The sequence below is a fragment of the Brienomyrus brachyistius genome, chromosome 1 (genome assembly GCF_023856365.1).
Source record: "Brienomyrus brachyistius isolate T26 chromosome 1, BBRACH_0.4, whole genome shotgun sequence".
NCBI lineage: Eukaryota > Metazoa > Chordata > Actinopteri > Osteoglossiformes > Mormyridae > Brienomyrus > Brienomyrus brachyistius.
The window spans coordinates 4,599,700-4,620,236 of record NC_064533.1 but is presented as its reverse complement, the minus strand read 5'-3'; the positions used below and the strand labels follow the sequence as shown (position 1 = coordinate 4,620,236).

Sequence of the window (20,537 nt, the reverse complement as noted above, 5' to 3'; positions counted from 1 at the left end):
CTCTGAACGCACAACATGTCAAACCTTGAAGCAGATGGGCTACAGCAGCAGAAGACCACACCGGGTGCCACTCCTGTCAGATACTAACAGGAAACTGAGGCTACAGTGGGTACAGGTTCACCAAAACTGTCCATGAAAGAGAAAACCAAAACACGCTGCCTGGTCAGATGAGTCTCGATTTCTGCTGTGACATTCAGATTGTAGGGTCAGAATTTGGCGTAAACGACATGAAAGCAAGGATCCATCCTGCCTTGTATTGACAATTCAGGTTTGTGGTGGTGATGTAATGGTGCAAAGGAATTTCTGAACATATTATCTTGGCACAGTTTGGGCCCCTTAGTACTAATTGAACAACCGACCTGAGTATTGGTGTTGACCACGTCCATCTGTATTGACCACAATGTACCCAACTTCTAATGACTACTTCCCGACGGATTATGCAGCAATTATGTCACAAATGTCTCATCTCAGACTATTTTCTTGAAAATGAGTTCACTATACTGAAATGGCCTCCAGTCACCAGATGTCAATCCAACAGAGCACTTATGGGATGTGGTGGAATGGGAGATTTAGCCGACAAATCTGCACCGACCACGTGATACTGTCATGTTAACATGGCCCAAAGTCTAGGAGGAATGTTTCGAACACCTTGGTGAATCTACGAAGAATTAAAGAAGTTCTAAAGGCAAAAGTAGGTCCAACTTGGTGCTAGCAAGGCGTATCCAATAAAGTGGCCAATGAGTGCATATTGGTAATGTCCAAGCAACAGACTGCATGCTACAGTATCAGATTACACTGAAAACAAAATCAGCGTTATAATCAGAGGTGACTGCTCTAAGACTGCAAAGGAAGCTTCGGCTCTGTCACAAAAAAAAAACATTGTTCAATATGTCCTGTCGTATTTACATTGTCATTACAGAGAGTGCTGGAACTTGTTCAGCTTCATGACTAGTTCATTCTGACTCAGCAATAATTTCTTACAGGTTGTTTAGCGTGGTTTTTTTCTCAAACGTTACATTCCTGTGGCAGCACCATGAAGTGCATCGTCCCCCGTTTGAGAGACCAGGAATCATCACTTATTATAATGGAATCCTTTTCTAACTGTTGTTGATGTAACTGAAATGTACTGATCAATCTGACATGAAATAATTATACTTAGTATACGTATATTAAAATTTATTTCATATACAACTGCAAATGAAAGACTGAGTTAATTAAATTAGGCTTAAATGTGAGAATAGGAGGAATGCAAAACCACAGTGATTTGGTGGAGCCTAGGGTCCTGGTTTTGTTTCCGATTAATCAAAACACCTTGTTTTGGTTAATATTTTTAAAAGCCACATCAAGGAATTGGGTGACACAGAACTTGTACATTTTAGAGAGAACGGTGAGCTATCGAAAAGTCTCCTTATGCTGATATTTGTTTTTATTAATACGACTGAAAATTAACTTTTTTTGTTTCATTTAAGCGCAACACAGTCTGTGAGATACTAGCAAAGACCGAAAATATTGAGTCTGACGGGTAAAACGCGACCTGACACCTATGGGAAGTGCAGCATAAACATGGTCTCCGAAGGGTATGGCTGAGAATCACTAAATAATTGCGCAAATGCAGTTTTAAAAATTCCCACTAGGGAGCAAACCTTCAATTCAGGGGCGAACCAAAGTCCTACATTTATGTTAGATCCCAGCTACCCATTTCTGTATTGATGGTTTCATTTCAGGCTTTTAAGATTTCAGACATTTAGCGCTTGGTCAAGTCATAAGTACCTTTATGTTTTTTTATCCTTTATGTTCGAAGATATATTATTGTGTAATACTTGTTTTGTTGCGATATAAATAATAATATGATATTAATACATAAGCCGTATTTGTAAAATCGCAAAGAAACCACTTACAAAATAAAAGGGAAAATTACCATTACAGAGCAGTAAATTTTTGTTCCTGTTGTTTATAAAGTAGAAACTACCGCACAAGCTACGTAAAAGAAACCGGAAATAAACAGGCAAACGGCACATAAAACGTAAATCGGCGAACCTCCATTATTCCGGAAGGTAATACTTTGACCTTACTTATAACGTTGTTCTTTTTGATATCCATCCGCCGAATAGATTCATTCGATTAACTTTATAATTCATTAAAGCGAACCCCGACATATCTGTCTATGCTTATTTTAACATAACAAACTGGGTGATTTCAATAATTTATGAAAATGTATCGTTTTCCTTCGCCTGTTTGAAACAAAAAAGTGGAAGGATACAACTGTTGGTAAATAAGTGGTGATGCGGCCACAGTAAGAAAGGAAGACGATTTTTTTTCTAAATTACGTTGATAGTTTATATTAACTAAATTATGAAATGATTTAGTCGTGAGGACATATGACCATTTACTGAAGATAGACAGAATTTCGAGGCGTGCGTCGGAATACGCTGCTGTTTGAGAAGTTTCTATTTTCTTTTCCACCTGACTGCTTAGCGCAGCGGCGGCGCTTCGGTGGCCGGGGCTGAATGTCCGTCGCCCTGCCGTGCATCACCGGAGGAGACATGGCTCAGTGAAAACACCGACGGGCTGCTGCGGCGGATCCTTTTCTAAACGCTTCGATTATGCGAGTAACACTTCGCCTCGGACCAGATCGGATGCGTTCCCGCGATCTCCTTTTAATGAATGAGGATCATAGTCCCTTGTTTGCTCCCTTTAAAGATGAGGCGGATCGCCGGACTGGGGGATCGTGGCCGCCGCTCTAGGAGAAGTCCTGATAACCGGGTTCACTTATCTGTGCTGCTTTCTTGAAAAAAGAAAATAAAACAAAACTATTTAAGGCGATGGGATCGGGGATGACTGGATTACAAAGCATGGATTGTAAACAACGCACGATGCTGCTGGGCTGATTTTACGTTTGGTGGAATAAAACAATCATTGTCACAGATCTGTTTATTGTTTTATATGTTTGGTTTATTTTTTTGTTTTATAACCTACCCTCCTTTTTTTGAGGAGGGTGCCTGATTTATCTGCTATCTCAGCTGTTTGCCCCACCGTAGTGTTCTACGCGGGGAGTTGTGGGGTCGTCCCTGGTTTTAGGGCCTCTTGCCCGGGGAAGCGTCGAGACCATGGATGCATAAACTGTTTAAATTGTGCCAAACTCCTTGTGTGGAGTTTTACAGTCAATCATCCCTTGGAGTCCTTCAGCCCGGTCAAGAAAATAAAGAAACTCTCGACTGCGAAACTTAAGAGACTTACGGGCATGCATTGTGTTCTCGATGGAAGGACATTCAGGACTCGGCTTTTTATTAGGACAGAAGAGTGAAAATGCTTGTGCACACCTACAGGGGCGATCTGGCAAGTTACAAGTGTCAGGGCATGTCTGTCGTTTCCTAAGATAATCATGTACACTGGGGACACACGTTAGACCCGCGGCCTTTTTAGTCGACTTTTATTATATTAAAGAACGAAGTCTGAACGAACATTTTAGCGCACCATCATGTCTGCCATCGCTGAATTTGTTCCCCCACCGGAGTGTCCTGTTTTCGAGCCCAGCTGGGAGGATTTTTCGGACCCACTGGGTTTTATAAACAAGATACGGCCCATTGCCGAGAAAACTGGCATCTGCAAAATCCGACCCCCCGAGGTAACCCGGTGCCTGGCTTAGGCTCCCCATGATCGCCTTCCATTCCTCTGCTTTATTATGCATATACCTGTTTGTGCGAATGTATATACCTGCACAGCGTCTTTTATCCCCTTTGTATTTGTTTCGTTATGCCAAAGCGGCTGTGGGGGTCCGGTACCGATGCGGAAACTTCTCACGGCTTCAGCTTCTCACATTTTTCCAGGCTGCTTCGGAAAAGCAGCTGCATTTTAGGCCGGGGACCTTGCCACGCAGAGAGAAACTGCGATACTATGCTAAAATCTATATTTAAACACATAAATTGGCGCTTAAACCTAGCTCAACTTAAGATCAAATATATTAATTCATGATTAAAATAATTTCCCTCATTTTTAAAACTAAATCTCGTTATTACAGCATATAAGCATAGAAGAAATTCACTGTAAGTTTTCTAAGTCGTAATTTTATTATGGCTTCCACAACTTCCGAGTTGTTACTAAAGACAAAATGTCTGTTGGGTTGTTTGCTATGAGTAAAATGCTGTGGTATGTAGGAGGTAATATGTCACTAATGAAACTAACATCCTACTCGATATGACGTTAAACGTGGGGAAATCTCAGAATATGGCACATGTAATTTCTAAACTTTTATTTGTACTTCAACGGATGTGGCATATTTACATAATGTTTTTGCTCCTCCCAGGGGGACTCCCAGGCACTGTATTACCTTGTAATTGCCACTATGTTTAATTTTTATTTTTTTGTCCATCTTATAGGAAATAATTTGCTTAAATTCTGTACATTATTAATTATTAATTTGACTTGATGGTTTATGTGGCTGCTTGTCTAGCTTTTAGATGTTCTGAAACACAATGCACGTGAATTTTGATTCCTACTGCAGATATTAGCTCTGTTGCATGCAGTGTTCTGTTGAGGATGTGTTCAGCTTACAGTCCGTGTCCCTTTCCCCATCTCCGCCTCAGGACTGGCAGCCCCCGTTTGCCTGCGATGTGCGGAACTTCCGCTTCACTCCACGCGTCCAGAGACTAAACGAGCTGGAGGTAAATCGCTGTACTTCTGCTCTAGAGAGGGCTCAGTCTGTTATTTTCTTCCTTTTTCCCCCCATTAGGTGCATTGTGCACAGGTACACAAAAGCCAAATACCATCTTTTAAAACTGGATTTCTGCCTGGAGCATTTATTACACGTGCATGACGTCTGTATGTCAGTAACAAAAGCAATGGCTCCTGTAGCTTGACAAGTGGAGCGTTTCGCTAACAATGCAACGACGGTCAGGGTTCAAATCCCACAAAGCGAACATGAATCGTAACCCTTCCTTCTACTGTAAGTTCCATTGGGCGACTCTCCATAGGCTAAGGTGACTAGTTGGGGGTCAGGCTTCAGTTTCCTGTGATTTCTGTGGCTTGATAATCACACTCTTGGTGTGTGCTTGTGCCACACTGGTGAGAACGAGGGGCAGCTGTGCATGTGGACCTCAGCCGACACAAGACGCTGTTTCTCTGTGCGTCCCCCAGGCACTGACCCGTGTGAAGCTCAACTTCCTCGATCAGATCGCCAAGTTCTGGGAGCTTCAAGGCTCCCGACTCCGTTTCCCGCATGTGGAGAGGAGGATCTTGGACCTCTATCAGCTCAGTAAGGTAGGCTCCCCCCAGGGAATCTCATGGAGACTGTCAGTGTGGCATGTATGACACTTTTATTTGTATATATTTGGGTACCTGGTTCTAATCAGTACTTTGAACTTTCCCTGTTTTATCTGTTTGTCTCCTTTATTTCTATTTATATTACGCTTCTTGATTTATGTTATTCGTTGTTTGTGAAGTCTGCACCAATATTGCCAAAACACATTCCTAGTTACATGCAGGTGTACCTGGCCATCAATGTGAATTCTGATTTTAATTTCTGTAAATATCCACTGGTTTTGGAAGTCTGCTGGCTTCAGAGGATTCGTTGTGCATGCGCACAAAGCTGACTTCTCCTTCACTGTCACGTACCAACCTGTTGCAGATAGTGTCGGCCGAGGGCGGCTTTGAGACTGTCTGTAAGGAGAAGCGATGGTCTAAGGTGGCCAGCCGCATGGGGTTTCCCCCGGGCAAAGGCACGGGCTCCCTGCTCCGCTCGCATTTTGAGAGGATCCTCTACCCCTACGAGCTCTTCCAGTCTGGTGCCACGCTCACGGTAGGTCTGCCCCTCCTCTGCCTGCACCCGCGCGGGTTCGACACGTGGTCCATCGTTTGTTTGACCTTGTCCCCTTTTTTTATGTTTTTTTTTTCCAAAGGAATTCCTCCTTGATTGAATCCATTGTTTGAATTGGGATCAGGGTCCCTCCAGCCCCATACGAGAAAAAAAAAATTAGATTCTTGTGCTATATCACGTCATTGTTAGATTGCCCACTAGGGGGACCCCCAGGACCTCTATCTTAATTTGAACACTGGTTGGATCATTTCAAAACAAGTAACCTCTAAAAGCTAACTAGATGATTATAGTTACGAGAAGTCATTTGCTAAAAAAATGGTGATGCTGTTGGAAAGGACGATGTTTGTCGTTCTGCCATATGTCCCAGTAGTGGAGTCATTAAGGGCTTAACCCAAAGACTGGGTTAACTTTCTTTGTTAAAGTGCAGGAAGTCTGGGACCTGACTAGGCCACTAGGGACAGTTAGGGCCTATAGGAGTGTCCACACTGTTTTAATGCTGCCAGTCAGTGTCTTTCCTGCACAGTGCTCTGATGCATGTAGTGTGGTTGGTAGCACACATTTCCATAGTAATAATATTAGTAATCATAGGAGATTCTAGTTCTTGCGTTTTGGTTGTGCGGTGATGATGACTCCTTGTACCACCTCAGGGGGTCCACAAGCTGTATGAAGAAGGAGGGGATGGAGAGGAAGTGGACGAGGGAATGGAGAAAGATGAGAGGACGGAGGAGGTGGAGGAGGTAGAGGAAGACGAGGAGGACTCTGATGGCCTGTGTGACATGGTGCAGGGCAAGACACGCCCCCTGCCTGAGAGGCGGTCCCGGCGGCTGAAGTCTGCTGAGGTAATCACTGGGGGGCGTGGCCACACATGACATCATGCAGGTATGGGGATCTGGGAAAAGACAAGGACCTGACATGCGACATTTTGTCTTTGGCTGTATTCTGGCCCTTTTTTGAGCATACTGAGTTTTGTGACCATATTTTACAAGATAGTTTATGTGAATGCAGATGTTTAGCTGAATTTGAGTATATACAGTACAGTGCAAAAGTCTTAGGCAGTCAAAGGACATGTTTAAAGTTCTTCATCTGGGAAGTAAATATATATTAGTCCAGGTCAAAAATGCAATTTAACCTTAGAACAGAGTAATATGAAAAAATGAACAGGAATTTCTTTGGTTTTCCGAAAACCTGCTGATATTTTGTTGTATGGCTAGGAGCACCAGTTTTTCACCAGTCATTCAGTTTATTTAAGTTTCACCACCAGTTCACTAATTAGTTAACTAGATAACTGAGGTATCGATTAGCCATACGATGTGTATGTGTCAAAAATGCGTGGGTGTATTGGATGGTTACTGCAAATACTGAGGTGACTTCAGGAGGGGTTTTGAAATGACTAAGCTGACACATGGTTTTACACCAGCGTGAAGATCATTTAAACATAGTTTTCACTGAATGCCTAAGACTTTTGCTCAGCACTGTAATGATTAGAATTTAGAATTGCTGCTCAGGCTTTCAGGTCCCCTGAACCGCTTTGGCATTTTACTGTAATGTCTTCGCTAATTTAAATGCATTTTATTGCAAGTAGTGACTGAGGAAATACGGCTTTCAAATGTTCTGCAAATTGTAGATTCTGTCTGACATGCGTTTTCCCAGTTTTTTTAAACCACAGCTTTGGTGGTCAGATTTATTTCCTCTACATGGTTGTTTTAGGTATTTTTCCCCTTTCAGACCCTGCGTTTGACTTTCTTTGGCTGTTCTGATGACTGTTTTTTCGTTCCCCTTCCGTCAGAGAGAAAACAAGGAGCCAAAGGTTTTGCAGATCTTTGGTGGGAGCCCTAAGATGGTGGGGCTGGAGATCGTACCAGCTGGTACGGCTTTTCTCTCCTTGTCTCCCTCCCTCTTATTTGCCGCGTGTGTTTGCGATGTAACCATAAGCAAATAGCTTAGTGTTTTTTTTTTAGGTATTTGAGAGGACTGTCTGTTCTTTCGGTGCTGAGCAAGTGATCTTGTCGCACCTTGTCGATTTGGTGCTAAGTCACGTCGCGCGTCTGACGCTCTCGCTTTGCATTTGAAGATGGTGGCTTCAGGAAGCAGCGTAACCTCAAGGCCCAGGCCTTTGCCATCAAGATGCAGCAGCGAAAAGAGACATTGGAGGTCAACTTCGTGAGTACCCCTCTGGCTTTGCCTGTCGACTCGTTAGGCGTGAACAGACCCGACGGGTCAATATTCTTCAGCGCTGTGGGGCAGTGTCCACTTCGTACAAACACGCACCACACAGCTGCTTGCGTGAACGAGCGTCTTTTTTCTTTACCAGATCGACTTGTACATGTGCCTGGCATGTGGCCGCGGCGACGAGGAAGATCGCCTCCTGCTGTGCGACGGCTGCGATGACAGCTACCACACCTTCTGCCTCATCCCGCCCCTCCAGGATGTGCCCAAGGGAGACTGGCGTTGCCCCAAGTGTGTGGCAGAGGTACAGTGTCAGCGCCCGTTTGGGGGTAGCTAGAAATGCTGGGGACTGACTGAGACTGGGATACTTTCCCCTGAATATGATAAGTCTCTCTGATGGCCCCCAGTCAGGCAGCAGGCGGGTGGCTGTGGTGTTTATCTAACACTTAACAGAGATGCACAATATATCAGTTATCATATCAGCACTGGGCCAATCTGTCGATCTTGGCAGATATTGCGTGTCGATATTTAGACTTCAGTGAATATTCAAATTTAACATCACCAGAGCTAAAGGCATAACTACTAAAACAATGGAGATGATTGCATTGGGGCGATTAGTCGTTTTTCGTAACGGAGGCCGAGGGATTTTGTCAGCTGAATTGTCACTTAAGATTCTCAAAGTACTGACCCGCAAGATGGTTTTTATACGGCCGGTGATTTGTTTTTAGTTCATTATTAAATTTGGGCCTGCAGATCGATCTCTTGTTTGCCACGGAACAAAAAAACGATGTATTGTCTGTCATTCCTCTAATGGGCACCAGGAAAGTCGCATGTTCTTTGCTTCCTGCTGATTGTACTTATGAGTGTTTGACAGTCCTGAGAACCTCATGAGTGTGTCTTGCCTCTTTTTTTCGCTCCCAGGAGTGCAGCAAACCACGGGAGGCGTTCGGGTTCGAGCAGGCAGTGCGGGAGTACACCCTTCAGAGCTTTGGGGAGATGGCCGACCACTTCAAGTCTGACTACTTCAACATGCCCGTCCACGTACGTGTCTCCACCGAGGACGTCATGGCTGGTGTTGAGGGGCTGGGGACACGCACTGACCCCCGCCCCCCCTCTCTCTCTCAGATGGTGCCCACCGAGCTGGTGGAGAAGGAGTTCTGGAGGCTGGTGAGCAGCATCGAGGAAGACGTGATCGTGGAGTACGGAGCCGACATCAGCTCCAAGGAGGTGGGCAGCGGGTTCCCCGTGAGAGACTCCAAGAGGAGGCTGCTGTCAGACGAGGAGGTGATTACATGTGGCACAACTCGTCCCGATCCGTTAGGGTTTCAGCCTGACTTTTGAAGTGGGCTTTGCCTTTAAATGTTTTCTGCAGTCCTACGCTGAAATCCTAAGTTCTGCTGACAGTGGGTGGTGGATAATATTAAGCGCCGACCCCCGCAGGAGTACGCCAACTCAGGCTGGAACCTGAACAACTTGCCGGTTCTGGAGCAGTCGGTCCTGGCACACATCAACGCCGACATCTCGGGCATGAAGGTGCCCTGGCTGTACGTGGGCATGTGTTTCTCCTCTTTCTGCTGGCACATCGAGGACCACTGGAGCTACTCCATCAACTTCCTCCACTGGTGAGCTGAGGGCACATTCCCACAGGGAGGGCACAGTCTCACAGAGACTAAACTATCATGGGCACCCAGGGTTGTTCAGGCGTTTGTCCAAGCTGATCCCGTCTTAACTCTATGAAGTTCAGGCCAGAGGTCATGCAGAGTTCTGCCCTCAGTTTGTGGCCCACCGACTTGGATCATTGATTGACAGTCTTCAGGAATCTGAAACTCTTCATAGTGCAGTTGTCTGGTTTAATGTTGATGTGCAAACCACCCCAGATGGGTCGTGTGGGTCGGAGCAGTACCTTGGTTTACAGGAACATGCTTTCGGCTTGAAATTCGGCCGGTTGCTATCCGGCGAGGGCATTTGCTGCTAGCATGGCTGAGAGCTGAGTAGTGTTGCTGGAGACTGCAGGTGCCGGTGTGTTTGATCGAGGTTCTGCTGGGTCCGGAGTTTTTAGTTTTGCTGGTGATTTTCAAATCCCCCCTAGGGGTGAGCCGAAGACGTGGTACGGAGTCCCTGCGCACGCTGCCGAGCAGCTGGAGGCGGTGATGAAGAAGCTGGCCCCCGAGCTCTTCGACTCCCAGCCCGACCTGCTGCATCAGCTGGTCACCATCATGAACCCCAATGTCCTCATGGAGCACGGAGTCCCGGTGCGTCCAGCGATACCACATCGCACTTCCTAAGTCCCTGGTCTCCTTGTTTTCTCACATCTCCATGACCCATATCTGTCTGTTGTCAGGTGTTCCGGACCAATCAGTGCGCAGGGGAGTTTGTAGTGACCTTCCCCAGGGCCTACCACAGTGGCTTCAATCAGGGCTACAACTTTGCAGAGGCTGTCAATTTTTGCACTGCGGACTGGGTACCTTTGCCTTTGCGCTGCATGGTTCATACGTGCGGTTTGTCCTGACCTCCACTAAGTGGCGCAATTCTCCTCCAGCTGCCCATGGGCCGTCAGTGCGTGGCCCACTACCGCCGGCTGCAACGCTACTGCGTCTTCTCACACGAGGAACTACTGTGCAAGATGGCGGCTGACCCCGAAAGCCTGGACGTGGAGCTGGCCGCCGCTGTCTTCCGGGAGATGGGAGACATGTTGGAAGAGGAAAGTCGGCTCAGGAAGGCGGTCCAGGAGATGGTACGGAAGGTTTTCCCAAATGTTTGTTTGTTGTGAGGCTCAGTGTCATTTAGATTGGAGGTGCCTGTTTAGTACACCGTGTTCTGTCCTCCCGTGTCACGACCCCTCTCTCTCTGCAGGGGGTGCTGTCCTCTGAGCAGGAGGTGTTTGAGTTAGTCCCAGACGACGAGCGTCAGTGCTACAAGTGCAAGACCACTTGCTTCCTGTCGGCGCTGACGTGCCACTGCAGCCCTGAGCGACTCGTGTGCCTGCACCACTCTGCTGATCTGTGCGACTGCCCCCTGGCCAGCAAATGCCTCAGGTTGGTGGTGGGGGGCCACCTCTCAGAAAGCATCCCAAGCGGTCATTTCCGGTCAATTGCTGAATTTTACAGGATTCTAACAAATGCCAGTCATCTAACCCTTGGTTCAACCATTCTCTTCTGTACTCTACTCTGCACTGTTCTGTACTCTACTCTGCCCTACTCTGCTGTCTACTCTGCCAGCCACCTTACACTGCTATTCACCCTACTCTGCCATCTATCCTAATCTGCTATTTACTCTGCTCTCATCTACACTGCGTTACCCTACCCTACTCTGATACCCTGCTCTTCCCTTCTGTATTGTACCCTACACTGTACTCTGCTCTACTCTACCATAATCTGCTCTTTGCATTGCCCCACTTTGCTGCCTATCCTTGTCTGCTGTCTACACTAGTTATCTACACTACTCTATCTACTCTACTCTGCCATCTATCCTAATGTATTATCTGCCCTGCTCTACTCTTTACCCTGTTATCTATACTACCTTACTTTACCCTGCCCTACTTTGTGATACCCTGCTGTACTCTACCCTACTGTACCCTGCCCTATTTTGCTTGCTATTCTTCTCTCTGCTCTCTTCTTCATGGATGTCTCATTCGCCAATTGTCCCCATGGCTGCTGGAGAAGTCATTTGAATCCCAGTGGTATACAGGGCTCAGTATACAGTGGTTTTCTGGCCAAACTTGACGCAAAGCAGCGTGAGTGAAATCTGCAGTGCTGCTCGCAGGATCGACACTGCTTCCCAGCCACAGCGTGTCTGTCTTCTTGGCGTGCCTCACAGATACCGGTACACCCTGGATGAGTTCCCCTCAATGCTGCACGGGGTCAAGTCACGTGCGCAGTCTTACGACACCTGGGCCAGGAGGGTCACCGAAGCCTTGGCTGCTGACCAGAAGAACAAGAAAGGTGGGAGTCCCTGGGTGACTCTGGTGTCCATTGCTCCTTTAATCTCCTCGAAGAGCTGAATGATTACTGTATTACTGGGCCTCTAGACCGCTCCCCGGGTCTCCACAGGCTGCCTCTCACCTCCCTGTTTCGTTCAGACCTGATAGAGCTGAAGGTGCTCCTGGAAGATGCAGAAGACAGGAAGTACCCAGAGAACAACCTGTTCCGACGCCTCAAGGAGATGGTGAAGGAGGCCGAGATGTGCTCCTCCGTGGCCCAGCTGCTGCTGAGCCGCAAGCAGAAGCACAGGTTAGTGCCTGGGCTTCCGTCTCCAGATCGGCGGTGCCCCCTGCAGGCTGGCGTGGGCGTTGCCTGATTTCTTTCCCCCGTAACCCCATCAGGCAACGGCCGGAGGGCGGCCGAGCCCGCAGCAAGCTGACGCTGGAGGAGCTGAAAGCCTTCGTGGAGCAGCTCTTTCGGCTGCCTTGCATCATCATCCAGGCGCGTCAGGTCAAAGTGAGTGTCCCTGCCCAAGCCCTCCATAGGGCCCAGTAATGACCAATTAAAATGCCGCGATAGCTCTATAAGACGCAGCTGCCGTGGATGTGACTGGGACATGTGTTTGGGGAACGTAGCCGTTATTGAATCTGATAGACCTGCTGTGCTTTTCATGCTTAGGATGAGAAAATATGGATTCTCCTAAAGGATTTGCTTATCTCCCCCCCCATCCCCGGTGGCAGGAGCTGCTGGAGAACGTGGAGGACTTCCACGAGCGGGCGCAGGCGGCCTTAGCGGACGAGACGCCTGACTCTTCCAAGCTGCATGCCTTGCTGGAGCTGGGCGCCGGGTTGGACGTGCAGCTGCCCGAGCTGCCACGCCTCAAGCAGGAGCTGCAGCAGGCGCGCTGGCTGGACGAGGTGCGGCTGGCGTTGGCTGAGCCCCAGCGCGTCACCCTGGAGGTCATGAAGCGCCTCATAGACTCGGGCGTGGGCCTGGCGCCGCACCACGCCGTGGAGAAGGCCATGGCCGAGCTGCAGGAGATCCTGACTGTGTCAGAGCGCTGGGAGGACAAGGCACGCACCTGCCTGCAGGCCAGGTGAGACGGGTGCCTACACAGGCACACATGCACATGCATGCACACACATTTACATACACACAGATTAGGTATCTATTTGACTCTCCCTGCCGCCCCCTGGAGGATGGGCTCCCCCTTTGGGTCTGGTTAGGGTTAGGGCTTCCTCTGCTGCCCCCTGGAGGATGGGCTCCCCCTTTGAGTCTGGGAGGGCCCAAGGTTTCTTCCTTCTTGGGAGTTTTTCCCTGCCACTGCCACTTGGCTTACTCACTGGGGGCTTTGGGTGGGGAAGCTGTAAAGCTTGTGCGGATTCTCCATTCATTTCTATGGGGGGCAACCCTAATCCCAAAAACGACGACCTTAACAAAACTTTTGGAATTTTTTTTGCATCAGATTTTTTTTTTATAAATTTGAGCTTCCCCCAAAAAATTGTCCCCACAATGTCAAAATAACAGGTTTTAGCACATCGTGGGGACTTTGGTCCTGACAATGTAATACATACGTCACACACACATACGCACACACACAGGAGCCATTAGACACGCACACGCCTCACTGCCGCTCCACCCCATGTGCGACCACAGGCCGCGGCACAGCATGAGCACACTGGAGGGCATCGTGATGGAGGCCCGGAGCATCCCTGCATACCTGCCCAACGTCCTGGCCCTGAGGGATGCTCTGCAGAAGGCCAAAGAGTGGACAGCGAAGGTGGAGGCCATCCAGGTAGCGGAGCAGACGCCAGTGCTCGCCCCGTACACCTCGCATTCCTTCAGCTTATGGCCAGCCGTTCACACGGATGCAGATTCCCAGTTATAAGACTTTATTGCGCCTTGTTCATCACAGTGTCTGCAGTATAAAACTCACAACAGCCACACTGCCCCCCAAAGGCAAAACGCAGTAACTACGCTGATACCGAAACCGAGAACAGAGTTTTGACTGTCCACCCGTATGTGTGGTAGGTAGGAAAATGATAGTTTACTTCAAAACCAAGCATAGTTCAACTAAGATATTTAGTCACAAGATAAAACGGCTAAAGTCTCAATTTTAATAAATGTGGTTACAGTCTTTTGTATTTGTAGGACAATATATCTTGCACATATTTAAGCCTAGGTGATGTTAAATAGCCCTGCATGGTGTCATGTTGTGATGTAATCGCAATTATATGGCATGAAGCAATAATCACCAGAGCTTTAGATGACGGGGTAAACAGTTTAAAGTCTGACAAGTTTACTAAATATAAGAATATGCCGAATCTCTGCAGATTACTGACTTTTTGGCATCACGATTCGATTCCCATTAATATTTTAGCCGCACTACTAATCTGGTTACCAAATTTTGGTACGAAATAGCTGGCATCCGGACTAATGTCTACATCCCTGATCTAAAGCCATGGTGGTTATTGGGCATGTGGCATCTAATTGTGTGATATCGTGCAGCCCTGGTGTCGAGGGTCCTTAATGGTGTCGGGGGCAGGGGGACAAAGTTAGAATGGTTGTGCCTACCTGCTGGGATCCAGTAATCACATGACTGAGTTCGAGTCCCACAAAACATCTCCTTAGGGCAGGATCTTTACCACATTCTACTGCCCTCTGTCTGCTTTAAAGTGGCAACGTCTTGGGGCAGGTGGGCATGACCCGCATGCTGTTTCCGACGTGAGGAGCGCAAGGTTTCCTGACCACGTTTGTACCGCTGCGTTTTCCTTCTGCAGAATGGCAGTAACTACGCCTACCTGGAGCAGCTGGAAAGCCTGTTGGCTCGCGGACGCTCCATCCCCGTGCGCCTGGATGCGCTGGCGCAGGTGGAGTCGCAGGTTGCGGCCGCCCGGGCCTGGAGGGAGAGGACAGCACGTACCTTTCTTAAGAAGAACTCCACCTATACCCTCCTGCAGGTATGGCGTGAGCGCAGGCCCGGCGAGCGGGCGGATGATCTCAGCGGGCGATCGCTCTTTTCCTGTCGGTATGATAAGTTATTTGGAATTCAGGAATGGAATCTGTACCTTGGCGCAGAATTTGTTGCTTGATGGCCGGGGATCTTCTCTGTAGCAGTTTTCTGTTTCTGGAATCATCGGGTAACGTAGTAGAAAATTTAAGGGTTACATTTCGCTATATTTATTTAGCAGAAGGTTGTACCCACAATGACAGTTGAGAAAGCAAGGCCAGCCAGTCCGTGGATCTAGAGGGATCCGCACGCTGGCCACAAGAGCAGTTACTGTGGCGTCACAAAGAGACGAGGTGACCTATCCTGTAGGTGCTGAGCCCCCGCGTGGATATCGGGGTTTACGGAAACAGCAAGAGCAAGCGTAAGAGGGCGAAAGAGCTGCTGGAGAAGGAAAGGGGCCTGGAGATGGAGGGTCTGAGTGACCTGGAGGATGGCCTGGACGACGTCCGTGATCCGGCCACAGTGGTGAGTGGAGACCGCCTACCGACGTCCTGCATGAGTCTCAGCTCCCATCATCCTCTCAGCATCTCTCCCAGCCTTCCCCCTTAGGCAGAGAACGCTCTGCGTTGTTTATTTCCATTACTGCCGTGCACAGTGAGAACGACACCCCTGCAGAGAGCACAGCTGATGCTGCCACCCACACCAACAGGAATCATCCTCCTCTGCGTTCTTGGCTTAACCGACGCAAAGATGCCTCCACTACGCTCTGCCGTTCGCCATCGCCAGCTACTGAGCTGTGTTCATGTGAAACCTGCTGTCCCCCCCCCCCCCCAGGTGGCAGCCTTCAAGACCAAGGAGCAGAAGGAGCTGGAGGCCATCCACTCACTGCGGGCGGCCAACCTGGCCAAGATGGCGATGGCGGACCGCATCGAGGAGGTCAAGTTCTGCCTGTGCCGCAAGACGGCCAGTGGCTTCATGCTGCAGTGTGAACTTTGCAAGGACTGGTTCCATGGAGCCTGCGTGCCGCTGCCCAAGGCGGGCACCCAGAAGAAAGGCCTAGCCTGGCAGAGCAAGGAGGCCAAGTTCCTGTGCCCGCTGTGCCAGCGCTCGCGGCGCCCCCGCCTGGAGACCATCCTGTCGTTGCTGGTGTCACTGCAGAAGCTTCCAGTGAGGCTCCCTGAAGGCGAGGCGTTGCAGTGCCTGACGGAGCGGGCCATGAGCTGGCAGGACCGCGCCCGCCAGGCCCTGGCCACCGATGAGCTGTCGTCCGCCCTGGCCAAGCTGTCGGTGCTCAGCCAGCGCATGGTGGAGCAGGCGGCGCGAGAGAAGACCGAGAAGATCATCAATGCCGAGCTGCAGAAGGCCGCGGCCAACCCTGACCTGCAGGTGTGACCCCGGCCTGCGGGGGGCGCTGAGGCATGCGACCTCCTTGACGTGTTTTGAGTGTGTTTGTGTCTTCGTTCCTTCCAGGGTCACATCCAGACCTTCCAGCAGGCCGGCTTCAGCAGGTCCACCTCGCCACGGCAATCCATGGACTACGATGACGAGGAGACCGACTCTGATGAGGACATTCGAGAGACATACGGCTACGACATGAAGGTGACATTTGTGAGCATGAAGAACCTCTCGCCCCTCTCTCTTCAGACCTGTGTGTTTCCATCTCACATTACTCTTATCTCAGTCTCTTTACTGGAAATATTCCTGGACTGTTTGCACCAAAAACGTTTTATGGCTTTTGAACACTAGGGGGTCTGCTGCTCATCAGTGCTTCCCAGTCCTCACCCACAGAATGCATTTAATATGGGAAAATGCCCTTTCTATCTGCCTCAGGACTCAGGTGGGATGAAGCCCTACTTGTTCTGTGATGAGGAGATCCCTGTCAAATCAGAGGAGGTGGTCAGTCACATGTGGCCAGCAACGCCCTCCTTCTGTGCCGAGCATGCCTACTCCTCCGCGTCCAAGTCCTGCGCACAGAGTAAGAACTCCACGCTTGTGTTCGCCTCAGCTGTTTATATTACAATGCAATTTGATATACTGATGGACCCTCGCGCTAAGAAATGTATATATACTTTATTAATAACTTAAGGTCAAAGGAACATACAAGATGTGCACGGTCTGTTAGTATATCAGTGCGTAAGCAAGGTGCTGGATGGGTGGCAGTGATGTGCATGTATGTAGAGGCAAAGCAATTTTTATTTATAATTTATATATGTGTGGATTTGAGGTGAAGAAACAGCAGTTCCTCTTTGGTCCTACAGGTGGCGTGCTCTAAAGTATTTCCACATTGACAGGCAGCACAGCATCCTGTGTAGTAGCGGCCAATTATTGTCTAGCTTTGTTTAGCAATAACAGGAATGGTAGATGGTGTAGCAGAGATTCGCGCTGCTCCTCCACAGTTTAAACCCAGTGTGTGGAGGAACTTTGGCTTTCATAATTTAAACGGTAAAGAGGAGTTGGACATGAGCCATACTGTATGCAGACCCTGTCCTAGACAAGGCAACGGAAAAGCAAACGTGTTCTTTGTAGTTTATACCACAACAGTAGCAAATGTAGCTTTTTGTTAACTTCTAATTTGAAGTTAAAATTTATACCGTTACATTTTGAAGTTGTTTCGCATTGTTTAAATACTGCCTTTGTTTACTCCTGCATTCGTCTGTGCAGCATTTGAGTAAAGCTTTAGTGGCATGACTCAACGTTTCTCACGTTTGAAGGTTTTACAATTCTTAATGGAAAAAGTTGTGAAGAAAATCACATCAGGATTGCAATACTTATGGAATCACAATATATATTGAATCGGGACCTAGGTATCATGATATATTGTATCGGGAGGTGACCAGTGATCCCGATCCCTAACAGTAACACATCCACAGATAGCAGTTGGACAGTACTGTGTGTACGACCGATTTAATGAGCCACAAATAAGACAAAGGTGCTAACAAAACGACAGCTTTAACCTTCTGTTGATAAAGAGGGGCAGCCATCTTGAATCCTGACCTCAGGGTTGTATCGATTCCACAGACTTCAGAGGGCATGTGTCATGGAGAGCAAGAGGGCTAGGTGAAGAAAATTGCCCCACGGGGCCAATAAATTATTATTAATAATAATAATAATAATAATAATAATAATAATGAAACGCTTGCCCATAGTCTAACAATAAATCGGTTGCCTGGAGCCAGGAGAAAGAGCACAGCTGAAAAGAGCCGGCCCCCCAGGACTGCCGTCTCCAAGACAAATAATGCCGCCTCCCCAGGCCAATGTAGCACAACCAGCCATTGAGGAAACTATCAGAAAGACAACACATGAGTTAGCAGACAATGGCCAGCCCTGGTCCTACAAGGCTGGCCCATAACAACGTGAAAGAGGTACCCCGAGGCCACAAGAAATGAGCCTAATACGTGCCTGACAATCCACCCCCCCAGACTCGGCCACGCCCCGGAAACAGCCGAGGAAGACACCCCTGGTTCCGCGCAGCCTGGAGCCCCCCGTGCTGGAGCTGTCCCCATCAGCCAAGGCCCAGCTGGAAGAGCTGATGATGGTCGGCGACCTGCTGGAGGTCTCCCTGGACGAGACCCAGCATATCTGGAGGATCCTGCAGGCTACGCACCCACCCTCAGAAGAACGCTTTCTGCAGGTCATGGAGGTGAGTGCGTTCCATGTCAGAACCCTGCTGAGATGTCAGTGCATTGGTTGTGCAAGTGTGAATATTGGCTTTATGCATCATTATTAGTGCTGAGAACCTCTGTACGTTCCTCTCATCACCCATCTGCGGGAGTGACCATGTGGACACTCCTATGTTGCTCTTTATCTTCTTTATCCTGTTTATCTCTCCGTGCAGCCTGAGGAGACCGTCCTGGAGAAGCCGGTGAAGCTGAAGCCGCGGGACCCGGAGAAGAAACGCAAACGGAAGCTGGAGAAGGCAGAGCAGCTGCTGCTGGCGGGCGGCGAGGGCCGACCCAAGTCCAAGGACCTGAAGAAGGTGGAGGGCAAGCCCAAGAAGAAGAAGCTGAAGCTGGGCCCCGACAAGTCCAAGGAGCTGAAGCAGCTGGCCAAACGGCTAGCCAAGGAGGAGAAGGAGAGGAAGCGCAAGGAGAAGGCGGCCGTCAAGGCTGAGGCGGCCAAGGAGAGCCTGGAGAAGAAGCGGGAGAAGAAGGTGCTGGACATCCCATCCAAATACGACTGGTCTGGCGCCGAGGACTCCAACGATGAGAATGCAGTGTGTGCGGCCAAGAACTGCCAGCGGCCGTGCAAGGACAAGGTGAGAGGTCCAGCCGGCAGACACGCGCTTAGCAAGGCCTTGCGGTTTGCTGTCGGCTTCTTTTGGACTCGAGTCCTATCCAGCAATCAGAATGATGCCGAGAAGGTTTACCCTTCAGAAGGGCCTTTAGATGTGTAGCAAATAAGCTTTGGCTGTCTGGTACCAAGCATGTTTGTGTGGCAGTATCTCCAGTAACCAAGGCCAGCTGGGTATCAGTCACACCTGTCGGATATGACAGCGATGCCTGGGGAGTCGCAAAGCATGATTCCGCGTATGACAGCAATAGCGCCAAGATCCTTGGCTTTGGGAGTAAATTCCTAAATCAGCACAGTATTAATTTGCCGCGTTCCATGACCTGATTTAGGGACTCGCCATGATTTAAAGGCGCCGTGAGAGAGTGTTATGGCTGAAAAGAACTGTCTACATCGCCCTAACTAGCAATGTAAACACAACAGTACCTAGCTAGCGGTTATGCTGCATTTCTGCCTTGGGCGTAGTGCAGGTGATTGTGTCTTACCTACCTCTAGTACTTCTTCAGCCTTTTACCCACCCGCATGTTTGTCATTCTCTCGTTCCATCTTCCCGTTCCTTCATCACACGACGTTGTTCTTCCCGTCGTCCTCGAACAGGTGGACTGGGTGCAGTGTGACGGCGGCTGCGATGAGTGGTTCCACCAGGTCTGCGTAGGCGTGTCCTGTGAGATGGCAGAAAATGAGGACTACATATGCTCAGCCTGCTCCCGCAAGGTGGCTGTAGGCGGGGCTGGGAAGGCGGGGACAGATGTTGCCGGGCAGGCTCCGCCCCCATGCTCCTTGCAGGGCCTCCCGCCCACCACCCTGCTACATCTGCAGGACAGCAGCTAACGCAGAGATGCCAGGGTGCCCGACCAGCCCAAGGGTAGCCCAGTGCTCCTTTTGTGATTATGAACCCAAAGTTTGTCTCGACAAATGAGAACGTTGGACATGCATCTAAATGAACGCACAGAGTCGGGATCCTTATGCACACCAGGGAAGGCCCCAGGTGTGGCTGCAGATCGTTCTAGAAGAACGGTCACCTCGCCTGCACCTCATCCCTCGAGCAGGGGTGACAGGAGCTAAACCCTACAACCCAAAATGAGTTGACTGCGATGTTACGCCGAGAGAATGTCGCAGCTCATGGAGACGTATATGCTGCATCGAGATGATAAACCGGATATACCCGCTCCACCACGCAGAGAGGCAGTGGCTTCTGGCCTGGTTCTCATCATGAAATCACTCACACTTTTCACCCGCAGCCGTAATCCTGCCCCGCGGTACGGGTCAGTACGTAGGACTAGGAGAGTGGTTGTATGTAGCGAACATATTTATAATGTAAATAGGTTTTGAGCATCAAAATACCTGGGATGTGGCTTTTTGTCGTTTATCACCTTTAATAAACTCTTCCTAGTCAAAGCTA

General features: G+C 49.1%; 1 protein-coding gene across 2 annotated transcripts; it reads left to right on the top strand.

Moving 5' to 3' along the window:
• Window positions 1-2,123: 2,123 nt before the first annotated feature.
• Window positions 2,124-20,537, top strand: kdm5a (lysine (K)-specific demethylase 5A). 2 transcript variants are annotated; one of them, XM_049009001.1, is made up of 28 exons: window positions 2,124-3,625; window positions 4,584-4,661; window positions 5,134-5,256; window positions 5,624-5,794; window positions 6,460-6,651; window positions 7,599-7,677; window positions 7,884-7,972; window positions 8,124-8,282; window positions 8,900-9,019; window positions 9,104-9,262; window positions 9,419-9,600; window positions 10,068-10,230; window positions 10,320-10,439; window positions 10,518-10,712; window positions 10,832-11,013; window positions 11,795-11,919; window positions 12,057-12,207; window positions 12,300-12,414; window positions 12,639-12,994; window positions 13,555-13,693; window positions 14,679-14,858; window positions 15,218-15,373; window positions 15,683-16,234; window positions 16,319-16,456; window positions 16,679-16,823; window positions 18,268-18,488; window positions 18,684-19,103; window positions 19,733-20,537. In XM_049009001.1, exons 1-28 carry the CDS (start codon window positions 3,479-3,481, stop codon window positions 19,964-19,966), a joined length of 5,091 nt encoding a protein of 1,696 aa, XP_048864958.1. In that variant the 5' UTR covers window positions 2,124-3,478; the 3' UTR covers window positions 19,967-20,537. The 2 variants fall into 2 exon arrangements, with proteins under 2 accessions (XP_048864958.1, XP_048864968.1); XM_049009011.1 differs by having other exon boundaries at window positions 2,127-3,625; window positions 16,319-16,447.